Source organism: Anomalospiza imberbis, chromosome 13 (assembly GCF_031753505.1).
Source record: "Anomalospiza imberbis isolate Cuckoo-Finch-1a 21T00152 chromosome 13, ASM3175350v1, whole genome shotgun sequence".
Taxonomy (NCBI): Eukaryota; Metazoa; Chordata; class Aves; order Passeriformes; family Viduidae; genus Anomalospiza; species Anomalospiza imberbis.
The window spans coordinates 18,303,182-18,317,179 of record NC_089693.1 but is presented as its reverse complement, the minus strand read 5'-3'; the positions used below and the strand labels follow the sequence as shown (position 1 = coordinate 18,317,179).

At 54.4% G+C, this 13,998-nt stretch overlaps 1 protein-coding gene across 1 annotated transcript in view; it reads left to right on the top strand.

Annotated features, from left to right (window-relative positions):
- The window catches only part of HCN4 (hyperpolarization activated cyclic nucleotide gated potassium channel 4), a 105,780-nt gene that overhangs the window by 50,693 nt on the left and 41,089 nt on the right, over positions 1 to 13,998 (top strand). The window contains exon 3 of the mRNA XM_068204331.1: positions 11,465 to 11,626. Within this exon, the coding sequence (XP_068060432.1) occupies positions 11,465 to 11,626 (162 nt within the window). The remainder of the gene's footprint in view (positions 1 to 11,464; positions 11,627 to 13,998) is intronic.

Genomic DNA, 13,998 nt, shown 5'->3' with positions numbered 1-13,998 from the left:
AGAGTGCCCAGAGTGGATCCCTTTGCAGGGGAGGGCTCAGCCCTGTGCCAGCCAGGCCGTGGGGCTGAGCATCCTCTGCTCCCCTGTGTGGGAATCAGAAAACCAGAAACTTCCACAGACACTGAAGGGTTTGATCTGCAGCCTTGGGGGAAACTTGCATTGATGTAAAAATACAACACACAGACATTAAGGAGAAAAATCATCAACTTATGTTTCTATAGTTGTAAGTAAGAATATGTTTTAAATAAGGGAGAAATTGTATTGATAAGATGGTGAAGGGTTTATAATGTAGGGGTGGGGTCGTATTGAATGAGCTGAGAGTTTAGAAGTTACACCAGAAGCAGATGTGTGCATGTGAGACAGAAGCCTCTTGGGTAAAAGTATCCGCAGTGCAGCAGAAGTCAGTAAAGGTGATAGGTTAGAAAAGCAAAATAAACCTTGTGGCATCTATTCATTGGGTTAGGAAGTTCTGTACTGCCTTGTAACAAAGAAACTTTCACAGAATCACAGAAGGACCAGGTTGGAAGAGACCTTCAAGGTCATCGAGTCCAACCCAGCCCCACCACCCCGGCTGAACCCTGGCACCCAGTGCCACATCCAGGCTTTGTTAAACACACCCAGGGATGGGGACTCCACCACCTCCCTGGGCAGCCATTCCAGAACTTTATCACTCTTTCTGTAAAGAACTTTTTCCTAATATCCAACCTGTCTTTCCCTTGGTGCAGCTTGAGGCTGTGTCCTCTGGTTCTGTCAGTTCCTGGAGAGAGCCCAACCCCACCTGAGCACAGCCACCCTTCAGGGAGCTGTGGAGTGATAAGGTCACCCCTGAGTCTCCTTTTCTCCAGGCTGAGCACCCCCAGCTCCCTCAGTGGTTCCTCACAGGGTTTGTGTTCCCAGCCTCTCTCCAGCCTCGTTGCCTCCTCTGGATGCGCTCGAGTGTCTCAACGTCCTCCCCAAACTGAGGGGCCAGGACTGGGCACAGCACTCCAGGTGTGCCCTCACCAGTGCTGAGCACAGGGGAAGGATGCCCCCCCTGCTCCTGCTGGCCACACCAGCCCTGATCCAGGCCAGGATGCCGTGACTTTGCTTGTGACTACTCTTGAGCTATGGCCCGCTGCTTGCTCCTCTAAAATCTCACGGCCTCTGAGACTGATGTTTATCTGAGCAAAAAATCCTTCTTAGCCCAAAAATAGTCCCATGCCTTCATTATTAGCAGCAATAATGATACCGTGAGCTGTGCCCACACTCTGCCCCATGCCACAGGAAACATTCCCAGCTCCAGGCCTGCCAGGAGCTTCCTCCCTGGACGTTACAGCCCCTGGGAGCATCCCAGAGCCCAGGCTGGAAGTTGTGCCTGGTTGCCATGGTTGTAATGGAATTAGAGCTCAGGATTGAGTTAGGTGGGAGCGCTCAGCGTCCCTGCAGAGCACGGAGCATCCTGGCAGGCTGTGCCAGGCTGCAGCAGCCACAGGTCCTGCTTTGGGACAGAAGATAATCAAATATATCCCAAGGGCTGTGCCAGGGCCTCACCTGCCCGCGCTGCCCCTGCCGTGCCCAGCAGAGAGAGCCTTTCACAGACAAACAGACACGTGCTCCTTCTGGGGAGTGCATTTTTGGCTCTCTTCTTCCCCTGCACTCCTACAGAAGCCCAAACTGGGTTAGCAGAAGGATAACAAGTGTGTGCTTTGCTGTCTTGATTGAAATGCAGGTAGCATCAAAGAAATAATGTGAGTTGATCAAGAGCAAACTGCAGGAGTTCTTTGGTTCTTCAGCAAGTTTGCAGTTCCAGGGCGGGACCTAATGAGTTCATATTCAGTTTCAGCTGTTAATCATATGGATCCCTAGGGATCAAGCTTGGATTTTAAAAAAATCTGTTCTGAATTTTAAACAAAAAATTCAGGTGGGACTGAAAGGAATAAGAAAACAAAGGTTGCTGCTGATTTCTTTATGAAATTGGGAACAAGAATTCTACAGGCAATCCAAACTTTGAGAAGACAATTCTGTTTCTCATTGAAGAGTCTGTTCTCTTGGTGGGATTGTGTTTCTGCCATGTCCTGGTGGTGTGTTTATGGATACAGAGCTGGCAGTCCCTGCTTCCCAGGTCAGCCTGTGGAATGTAGACAGGGAGGCACCTGTGGCACACCAGACATTCACTGAATCCGCTCTCAGATGCTGCAGAGGGAGCATCAGATGAGCTCCAAGACAACAGCTCTAAAACAATAAGTGATTTAATTTACTGGTGTTTAATTCTACCTCCTGATCAGGGACCTTCAGACTGTGCTGAAGCTGTCACTTCATGGAAGTCAAACAGCTTCCAAAGAGCCATGGCATGGAAGGAAAGGGGTTGGGATCCCCTTCCTTAGCACAGCTTCCTAATGTCCTCTGGAAACAGGTCCAGGGGGCAAGGCTGGCACAGACCTGGGCACTGGCACAGCCTGAGCAGGGACAAGGCTGGCAGTGGGCTGGCACGGCCTGAGCAGGGACAAGGCTGGCAGTGGGCTGGCACGGCCTGAGCAGGGACAAGGCTGGCAGTGGGCTGGCACGGCCTGAGCAGGGACAAGGCTGGCAGTGGGCTGGCACGGCCTGAGCAGTGCTGCCAGCAGTGTTTGCTCCGAGCCAGCTGCTTGCACTGACTGTGGCCTGGCAGCTCAGTGCTTTCCAGGCTGATTTTCCACTTAGCCCAGGCAGGTTTGCTCCGACCACAAATGAGCCCTCCTGGCAGAGGCTGCAGCCTCACCTGCAGCTCCTGGGTCAGGCATCCATCACCTCCCCATGCTGCTGTTCCCTGAGCCAGCACGGACCCTGGCACCAGCCTGCACCTCTCAGTGCCCGTCTGGAGCCATTTCCAGGCCTGCAGGCCCCAGTTTCCTGTTTTCCCAGTTTTGTGTGCCTTGTCCCTTTCTCAGGGATTTAAGCCTCCTTTCCCCTCAGCATCCCAGATATTCCTTTCCCTGGGCACATCTATCTATAGCTCCTGAGCAAGGCAGACCTTTTGTCTGATGACTGTGGTCATTCTTAAACGTCCAAAAAAGCCCGTGACCTATTTCCAGCAGTGATTCATTGCAAGCCTCTCAGAAGGACTACAATTCCCAAAGATGCAGATAAGAGCCCTGAGAGATTAGAGCCAGTCTCAGCAAGTAAGAGATCTAATTCCCCTTGAGAGCGAGACACCCAACCTATTTACAGCTCTGGGGGCTTGTTTTCCTTCCCTTTTCCAAAGGCACCGAGAGATCCTGGAAAACCTGAGCTGGGGGCGTGTGGGAACATAAACCCCATGGAAAAGCAAAGGAGAGCTTCCTCTAAAGTCACAGAGCTTCTGGAAAAAGCCCTGGCCCCAGTCCTTGTGTTGCTGTTCCTGGAGGTGACAGTGCCACCGTCCTTCCTCCCTGGAGCTGCCTGCTGCTGTCTCACACCCAAGGCAGTCTCACACTCGTGGTGCCACAACCCAACCCCAAGTGTTTTTTCCTGGAGGTTGAAAGGGAACCGTGCAGGAAAGACAGTCGTTTGAGTTGTGCTAGAAAATATTTTTAAAAGTCTGTGTCACGTTGCCGTGGTGACAAAAGTTCTTAAAATGATGAAGATTAAAGTCTAGGCTGGGAATGGTGGCATGGGGAGAGGAAGGGGGGCTGCTGTCATGACAACCTCAACTCCGAGAGTGCAAGAGGCAAAACACACGGTGGTGGCAGGATCTTTGGGGTTTATATATATCCATAAACATCTGCCAGCTACGCCAGCCTTCTCAGTGCTAATTAGTCCTGCTATTTCACCTTTCTCTGCTGTAAATATTTTCCAGTAGACACAAGTCTCGGAGGAAGAAGGCAAGAAAATGCCATTTTTCCCTCTTTTGCTTTCTGCTGTTCTCTGTCTCTGTTCCCTGAGAGCTCCTGCCTGGGGAAGAACTTCAGTGGCCAGGAGCAAGCTGCCTGGGAAGAGTTAAATCATCTGAGGAGGAGGTGGAGGCTTGCATGGTCCCTTACAGAGCTTTCCAGCCCCGGCCTGGGGCAGGAGCACTGCTTGGGCTGTCCTGCCTGCGCACACACACACTTGGGCCTGGCTCAGCCACAGCCCGTGAGCAGCAGATCAGAGCTAAAACTTTGCCCTCAGCTTCCAGTGCAAGAGGCTTTTCCCTGTTCTGTGCCCTGCTGGCCCCTCCGGGACAGCGGAGCTCAGGGAGATTGGGAACACAGCAGATGAGTGTCAGCACAGCCGCCGAGACCTGCAGAGGAAAACTGCCACGGCAGCACAAAGGATGATTGTGTTTGGAGTGTAAAATGTGCTTGGCTATCTCCGCTAGCACCTGGGCCTGGGAGCGCTCCCCTGCAGCGGCTGCTGCACCGGCGCACGGCCGGGCCCTGCCCCGCGAGGCACGGCGTGACTCCAGGCAGCCTCAGCAGCTCTGCTGACATTGCCTGTGTCACTCGGTGCAAAGCAAGCAGAAAAAGAGAATCAACCCCAAACTCTTGCCTTCATCTAAAACTTGATCTTCTGGCTCTGGCTGGCTGCTGGCACAGCAGAAAGCGGCTGAGCACAGCCCCAGCCCGTGCTGGAGTGTGCACACAGCCTGCAGATGTAGCTGTGCTCCACAGCCCGTCCCAGCTCCAGCCCATCTGCTGCCTGCTGCTGCCAGCCTGGCCCAACCAGTCTGCATCCCAGCTTCCTCCTTGTCCCAGGCACGCCGTGATGGGCACAGCCCAGAGCTGTCTGTGAGAAACACGTTCACTCTCCGGTGAAAACGTAAAAGGTTTAATAAAGGACGCTCGGAGATAAGGACCACAGAGCAAAGGTTGTTATGGCAGCAGGCAAGAGCACTCTGTTATCGTCGGGGATACCCCTTAAACACCTTTTCATTACATCAGCTCTTTGCATATTCATAGGCCCTTACGCACAGTAAACTTTTCCCCAAACGAGTTTACATGTTCTCAGAATTGTTTAGCATGGCTCCTCCTCAGGTCTGCCTTCTTAGACCATGTGTATTCCTGGATTGTGGTTTTAGTCCGTTTTACCACCTCCAGTTTTGGGCTTGGTCCACACTGACCCTCACAGAGGGTGAGTGCTGATGGCTGGCAGATCTGTTCAGGTGTCCTCATCCTGGGTGTTATCCCATCCCAGCAGGCATTTTAACACGAGCACACTGATATCAGCTATTGCACTACTCTGTCTAAGCTTAATTAACACCAGAAATAAAAACCATATCTTTATAACAAACTTGCTTGAACACTATACATGTAAAATCCATTTCAATATTTGCCAAAAGCCAATATTATAATGTATGTCTGTAACATGTCTGACCCAGCGCTGCTCCTTCTGAAGGGATCCTGCTTCCCGAGGTGTTGGTAAACCCAACTCTGTTTCTTTACGGGATTCTTCTTCCCCAGCTCAGCCTGTTGGCAGCAACAATTGCCTTGGAAATTCAAAGTTTCTATCTTTGTATAATTTAGTGGCTAGAACAGGATTTTGTCTGCTCTTCCGAAGGAAAAAAATGTGTAAAAATGTATCCATTCTTCCTAAAGACCAAAACCCGAGGAGTTGCTCAGGACAGGAAACCTCCTGGAGTCAAATTGGATTATATTTCGACGCAGCTTAAATGTGACATCACTGGGAGAATAAATAGGAAGTTGGGGAAGGTGAGGAAGGAGCAAGAAGCAGGGGATGATGCATTTCCCACAGCAGCAGCAGGAGAGGGAAAGGAGCAGCTGAGATGTTGCTTTGCTTGCTGAAACACCGTGTGTGCCAGCAGGCTGGGTTCATTCCACAGGCGGAATTCCTGGGGGGGCTGCCCTTTCCCTGCCAGCCCTGTTTGCTGTGCATGCTCAGAGTGGCTCAGGGCAGCTCTGTGTGCCCCGGGTGTGCTCAGGCCTGGCTCTGTGTGCCCAGGGCTCCTGTGCCTCAGTGACCTGTGTGTGCCCAGGCAGGTGTGTCCTCCTGGGGAAGCCCACCCTGCCAGTTGTGTGTTCTTTGTCTCTCCCTCACTGCAGCTTCCTAGGATGGGTCTGCTCATCAGGGCTCCCAAACCCTTCCCCTCTTCCATGAGTTGTGCCAGTCAGGGCTCACCCTGGCTGTGCAGAAGGTGACATTTGCCACGAGAGCTGGCACTGATCCCCAAATCACCCAAATCACTGTTTTTTTTTTCAGAGAGCTGCCTTCAGTTTGCACATTAGCTGGAATGAGCTTGTTGTCCAGGCTGGTCTTGGGACTAAAAAAGATGAGTGGTTTTGGGTAATCCAGAGGCACAGCAGCTGCTGCTGCAGGGCCTCAGCACAGCCACCCTCAGTAATCTGGCTAAACTGGATTTTAGGCTCAGAAAAACTCCTTGCAGCACCCACCTATCCTCAGTCTATTGGGAGATTAACACCGAGATTTGAAAAGGCAGCTAATGCCTCTGTGAGGAAAATGGATCTTTACCTCTGTTATCTTCAGAAGCCAAGGAGGGAAAGGCAGACTGAAAGACATGTCAACTTTCTTCCCCACAGCCCACAAATACTCTTCTTAAATGTAAGTAAACACGTTTTTCCTCACAGCGGAACAACCTTAACTCTGACCCTGGAGCACTCACAACAGCATATGAGACTGTTTTGATTCTCTTTTGAGATTTGTATTTCCTTCTCAAGTCTGTGGGTTTTTTAAGCCATAAATGAAGAGTAAATTCTTTGCTTCTATTAAGCTGGAGCAGTGTCACAGCTCCTTAATTATTCCCAGGGGATTTATCACAGTTGTATATTAACCATGGTGTGGGCACAGACACCAGCACTGGCTCAGGACCAGCCGGGATGTGGAGCTACAGAATTCCTGCCACGTTGGCAGTGCAGTAGTGAAGGGCAACAAGCAGTTTCAGTGCTTTCCTGTGGAGCAGAATCTGTTCAGGAGCCCCATGGATGGCAGCGAGTCCTGCCAGAGCCAGTGCTCAGATCTGCTGGCTCGCCCTGCCTCAGCCGGGATCATCGGGGTGCCTCTGCATCAGGGCCCCCAAAGCCCTGGCAAAGCCCCTTGATTCCAGGCACAGCACCTCCAGAGTGTGAAAAGGCAGCAGGGGTGTGCAGTCAGATCCCAGCCCAGCTGTGCAGTCAGATCTCAGCCCAGCTGTGCAGTCAGACCCCAGCCCAGATGTGCAGTCAGATCCCAGCAGGGCTGTGCAGTCAGATCCCAGCCCAGATGTGCAGTCAGATCCCAGCAGGGCTGTGCAGTCAGATCCCAGCCCAGCTGTGCAGTCAGACCCCAGCCCAGCTGTGCAGTCAGACCTCAGCCCAGATGTGCAGTCAGACCTCAGCCCAGATGTGCAGTCAGATCCCAGCCCAGCTGTGCAGTCAGATCCAAGCCCAGCTGTGGAGTCAGATCCCAGCCCAGCTGTGCAGTCAGATCCCAGCCCAGCTGTGCAGTCAGATCTCAGCCCAGCTGTGCAGTCAGATCTCAGCAGGGCTGTGCAGTCAGATCTCAGCCCAGCTGTGCAGTCAGATCCAAGCCCAGCTGTGCAGTCAGATCCCAGCCCAGCTGTGCAGTCAGATCTCAGCTCAGCTGTGCAGTCAGATCTCAGCCCAGCTGTGCAGTCAGATCTCAGCAGGGCTGTGCAGTCAGATCCCAGCCCAGCTGTGCAGTCAGATCTCAGCCCAGCTGTGCAGTCAGATCCCAGCCCAGCTGTGCAGTCAGATCCCAGCCCAGCTGTGCAGTCAGATCCCAGCCCGGATTTACAGTCAGATCTCAGCCCAGCTGTGCAGTCAGATCCAAGCCCAGATGTGCAGTCAGATCCCAGCAGGGCTGTGCAGTCAGATCCCAGCCCAGCTGTGCAGTCAGATCTCAGCCCAGCTGTGCAGTCAGATCTCAGCCCAGCTGTGCAGTCAGATCCAAGCCCAGATGTGCAGTCAGATCTCAGCAGGGCTGTGCAGTCAGATCCCAGCCCAGCTGTGCAGTCAGATCTCAGCCCAGCTGTGCAGTCAGATCTCAGCCCAGCTGTGCAGTCAGATCCAAGCCCAGCTGTGCAGTCAGATCCAAGCCCAGATGTGCAGTCAGATCTCAGCAGGGCTGTGCAGTCAGATCCCAGCCCAGCTGTGCAGTCAGATCCAAGCCTAGCTGTGCCAGCAGGGCCAGGGCCAGGGGCTGTGCCAAGGGCACACCTGGCCGGGTGTGCCTGGAGCAGCTGCTGCCCTGCCCAGCGCTGCCCCAGGATGTGCCCATGGACAGGGCAGCCCCAGGGCCCCAGCTGGCCAGAGCAGAGGAATCGTGGTGGCCCCAGCTGGAGCAGAGGGATGGTGGTGGCCAGCCTGGAGCAGAGGGATGGTGGTGGCCAGCCTGGAGCAGAGGGATGGTGGTGGCCAGCCTGGAGCAGAGGGATGGTGGTGGCCGTGGTTTGGACAGCACCTAAGCCTTGTGCCAGCACAGACCAGCACGCCTAATTAAACACAGCCTTGATTGGAGCCACTGCCAGAGCCAGGCCCCACTTCTCCAAGGTGCCCTTGATTCCTTCCAGCTCAAGTGCTGAGGTTGGAGGAAGGCTGCTGCAGTCCAGGATGGATGGAGGAGGGCTGCACAGTTATTTGGGGCTGACAGGATTTCAGATTCCTTCTGATAGGATCCAGATAGCTCGTTCTGTATAAGCAGAGTTTCCGAGATGGAGCTCTTACATAACCAGAAATGACTTTTGGAGGGAAGTTTTGGTCCTCCCACTTTCCCAAGCTGTCCTTTCCACAAGAATTGCGAGGTGTCCTTTGGCTGGAAGGACCTTGCTGATTTTGTAGCAGGGATGCTGAAGCCAGAGCTTGTTTTGGTCTGTCAAAAACCAGGGATATTAACTCTATTCAAGAATATCCTTTAAATGTGAATCCATGCTCGGCTCTTCTCCTGACTCCCTTTTTCCCAGTGCAAGCAGCAGAAAGTCAGGAAGCACAGGCAGTGCAGGGGTGGAAGGAGCTGTGATGCTCTGGGACCCAGTCTGGGTTGTGTTACAACGGGACACAAAGTCCCAAGTGTTCCTGATGGAAACCAGAGAAGCTGCAGTTACCACTCACGTTCCTGTGCTCGTGCATGCACCAGCTCTTCCGGAATGTTCCTGGCCCTCCTCTCCCTGGTGAGCCAAGGAAGTGCTGGAGGGCACTGCAATGCCCTCCAGCACATTACTGGGTCAGAATTCCCTGTGACACCAGCCCCTCTTTGCAGTAGGAGCTTCTCAGTGGAAGGTGTTTGTTCCCAGCCCTTCACAGTTATTCCTGCACCAGGAGGGCTCCTGGTTTTCTCTTGCATGGGAATGCAAATGTGTTCCAGGGAGTGGGCAGGAGCTGGGAACTCCTGAGACATTTGGAACTGGAGTTGTCTCACCTGCAGCTCAGACATTTGCAGTTCATAATCATAATTACTCCTGGGAATCCCTGAGCTCCTTCTCAGGTGCCACAGCCCAGGTGTGTCACCCTCAGGGATCTGTTCCCATCCAGTGGCTCCAGTGTTCCAGTCCAGATCCCAAGGTGCAGAGAAGGAGCTGAATCCACCCTCTCCTCTCTTTGCATGCACCAAATAAAGGCTCTGTGCCCTAGCCTGACTCGGATAGATCCCAACCCTCCTCTCAGAAGCTCCTTATCCATCACCTGGTCCCTGAGCCATCCATGCCCTCGGGCTCTTCGCTGTCCGCTTTTCATCTATCAAAGGAAGGAAGGCACGTCCCTCCTCAATCTGACAGGGCTTCTCCCTGCCCCTGGCTGGAGCTCCCTGGGTTACAGCAGGGCTGGAGCTCTTTGAAAAACACCCGGAGGTGTGAGAGGAAAAGTCATTAGCACAGAAAAACCCTGGTGGCACAGAAGATCCTTCTGCAAACTGCTGCTCCAGCTTCATTAAAAGCACAGCCCCGGGCTGTCATTCCAACAGGATGGATTCGCTCTGGGTTATCTAAATGAGAATGATCATTTCTGCAGGGGGAGGAAAACAGAGGAAACCAGGAGGAATTATTCTGTATGAATTATGTGCTCAGCTTTCATACTGACCTATTGAGTCAGCAGCGAGAGCTGGATTTCCTAGAACAGCCTTTCATGCTGGATTTTGGAGATATTCTTCTTTTCAGCCCTGAAAGATCACTTAAATGGCCTTTCTCACACTGGCAGTGTGGGCTCCAGCCTGGATGCAGGGAAATAATGGAGCAGTTATCCAAATCATTCATCCTTTTGGATTCCAGCATCCTTTGTGCTCCCTCCTGGCAAGGGTTGGGCACATGAGCATCGCTGTGGGCGTGGGACCCTGAGGTGGGCATGGCTGGTGTGGAAACAGCCATTCCAACTGGACAGGCAGCTCCAACAGCAGCAATTCCAGCTGCAAAAATGTGATTCCTTTGCCTGTTAACAAAGGTTCTCTGTTGTTTTAGCTGTTGAGCTGCCTTCCTGTGGGATGAGAGGCCGATCTCTGGTGTGGGCAAAGGTGGCTTGCACACAGTGCCCTGGTGGTGGGAGGAGCAGGATCGTCCCTGTTGGAGCAGCCAGGAGGTGTATGGATTTGGGCACACATCACACAGCCTGCCCCCTGTGTCACAAACCACCCTGACCTTCATGTCCCTTGGAAGGTGATGCCCAGGTGAGGCACCTGAACCTCCCTGGATCAGGCGCTGCGTCACTTCTGACCTGTAGGAAAGTTGTGTTTGCAGCTTTATTTTCCACGTGAAGAACTGACAGATGAGGAAAATCAGCCCTGTCTGCCATGGTTCTCTTTTCCTTGCCTACCTGGGCAGGGGTGTAGCAGCAGAACACAAGGAACACAAAGAAAGAGATGAATCAGATCCTCTTCCAGAAGCCTCTGCTGAGTTGGAGGCCTGTTCCTTGTTGCATTTGATTCGTGCAGAGACTGCAGCTGACATCCAGTACAAAGGCAGCTGCCACCATGGGTCACTGTGGAACACGTATCCAGCAAGAACAGAAAGCAAAGAAGGGCATTGCAGCTAAAAGAGGGAATTATAGAGTTGATTCCTGAGGAGTGCCTGATGGTCCAGAAATATTTGCAATCAGCTTATTTTACAGAAGGAGTTATGGAGCTTTTAATGATAAATTAGAAGGCAAAGTCACAGAGCAGGAGGGGTGACTGATGATGAGTTTGTATTTTGGTTTTTAAGCTGGTTTTCAGCTGGTTCTGCTGCCTGGTTCTGTGTTTTGGTTTTTAAGCTGGTTTTCAGCTGGTTCTGCTGCCTGGTTCTGTGTTTTGGTTTTTAAGCTGGTTTTCAGCTGGTTCTGCTGCCTGGTTCTGTGTTTTGGTTTTTAAGCTGGTTTTCAGCTGGTTCTGGAGCCTGGTTCTGTGTTTTGGTTTTTAAGCTGGTTTTCAGCTGGTTCTGCTGCCTGGTTCTGTGTTTTGGTTTTTAAGCTGGTTTTCAGCTGGTTCTGCTGTGCCTGAGCTGAGCTAGTGCAGCTTTTCTGTCCCTTCAGCAGGGTTCTGGAGCCTGGCACTGTGTGTATGACCCTGGGGGCTGCTTGGGGGAGCTGCCATCTCACCTGCTCCTGTGTGCCCGCAGATTTTCCACATGACCTACGACCTGGCCAGCGCCGTGGTGAGGATCGTCAACCTCATTGGGATGATGCTGCTGCTGTGCCACTGGGACGGCTGCCTGCAGTTCCTGGTGCCCATGCTGCAGGACTTCCCCGACGACTGCTGGGTGTCCCTCAACCGCATGGTGGTGAGTGAGGCCGCACGGACAGCACTGGGACCTGCTTGTGTTTCCTCCTTTCTTCCCTGTTTTACCTCTCCCCCCTGTTTGCACTCTTTTCCCACTGCCTCTTTCCAAAGAGTGAGGCCGATGCCAGGTGTTGTGTATTTCATCCCCTTGATCAGCCCATAATAAATAATTTAGTATAAATATATATAAATAACAAAATATAATATATATATATAAATATTTAAAAATATTTAAAAATTTATAATACAAGATATATAATATATATAATTGAAATATAAAATTTATTATATATATAATATATATATAACATATAACATACAACATATATAATACAAATATATTTTAATATATGTTATTTATATATATATATTTGCGCATATATATATATATATATATATATATATATATATATATAATGAAATACAAATAACCAGCTCAGAGATGGTGGGCAGGGAGCCCACCAGACCTCTGGAGCATCCCATGTACCCTGCTCCCCATCCCACCCCTCAGCCCCAAACCCAGCCCCTGGCTGACACCCCCGCAGCACCCACTGCCATCCCCCAGCTTCCCGTTCCCCCTTTCACCCCCCGGGGCCGTCCCACCGCTTCCCAGCGCGGTGGGCATGGAGGCAGGTCCTGCAGGGACACAGTGCCCGGGGCATGGAGGCAGGTCCTGCAGGGACACAGTGCCCGGGTTTGGGGGCAGGTCCTGCAGGGACACAGTGCCCGGGGCATGGAGGCAGGTCCTGCAGGGACACAGTGCCCGGGTTTGGGGGCAGGTCCTGCAGGGACACAGTGCCCGGGGCAGGGAGGCAGGTCCTGCAGGGACACAGTGCCCGGGTTTGGGGGCAGGTCCTGCAGGGACACAGTGCCCGGGGCAGGGAGGCAGGTCCTGCAGGGACACAGTGCCCGGGGCAGGGAGGCAGGTCCTGCAGGGACACAGTGCCCGGGGCAGGGAGGCAGGTCCTGCAGGGACACAGTGCCGGGGCAGGGAGGCAGGTCCTGCAGGGACACAGTGCCCGGGTTTGGGGGCAGGTCCTGCAGGGACACAGTGCCCGGGTTTGGGGGCAGGTCCTGCAGGGACACAGTGCCTGGGGCAGGGAGGCAGGTCCTGCAGGGACACAGTGCCCGGGGCAGGGAGGCAGGTCCTGCAGGGACACAGTGCCCGGGTTTGGGGGCAGGTCCTGCAGGGACACAGTGCCCGGGGCAGGGAGGCAGGTCCTGCAGGGACACAGTGCCCGGGTTTGGGGGCAGGTCCTGCAGGGACACAGTGCCCGGGGCAGGGAGGCAGGTCCTGCAGGGACACAGTGCCCGGGGCAGGGAGGCAGGTCCTGCAGGGACACAGTGCCCGGGGCAGGGAGGCAGGTCCTGCAGGGACACAGTGCCGGGGCAGGGAGGCAGGTCCTGCAGGGACACAGTGCCCGGGTTTGGGGGCAGGTCCTGCAGGGACACAGTGCCCGGGTTTGGGGGCAGGTCCTGCAGGGACACAGTGCCTGGGGCAGGGAGGCAGGTCCTGCAGGGACACAGTGCCCGGGGCAGGGAGGCAGGTCCTGCAGGGACACAGTGCCCGGGGCAGGGAGGCAGGTCCTGCAGGGACACAGTGCCCGGGTTTGGGGGCAGGTCCTGCAGGGACACAGTGCCCGGGTTTGGGGGCAGGTCCTGCAGGGACACAGTGCCGGGGCAGGGAGGCAGGTCCTGCAGGGACACAGTGCCCGGGTTTGGGGGCAGGTCCTGCAGGGACACAGTGCCCGGGTTTGGGGGCAGGTCCTGCAGGGACACAGTGCCCGGGGCAGGGAGGCAGGTCCTGCAGGGACACAGTGCCGGGGCAGGGAGGCAGGTCCTGCAGGGACACAGTGCCCGGGTTTGGGGGCAGGTCCTGCAGGGACACAGTGCCGGGGCAGGGAGGCAGGTCCTGCAGGGACACAGTGCCCGGGTTTGGGGGCAGGTCCTGCAGGGACACAGTGCCCGGGTTTGGGGGCAGGTCCTGCAGGGACACAGTGCCCGGGGCAGGGAGGCAGGTCCTGCAGGGACACAGTGCCGGGGCAGGGAGGCAGGTCCTGCAGGGACACAGTGCCCGGGTTTGGGGGCAGGTCCTGCAGGGACACAGTGCCCGGGTTTGGGGGCAGGTCCTGCAGGGACACAGTGCCCGGGGCAGGGAGGCAGGTCCTGCAGGGACACAGTGCCCGGGTTGGGGGCAGGTCCTGCAGGGACACAGTGCCGGGTTTGGGGGCAGGTCCTGCAGGGACACAGTGCCCGGGACAGGGAGGCAGGTCCTGCAGGGACACAGTGCCCGGGGCAGGGAGGCAGGTCCTGCAGGGACACAGTGCCCGGGACAGGGAGGCAGGTCCTGCAGGGACACAGTGCCCGGGTTTG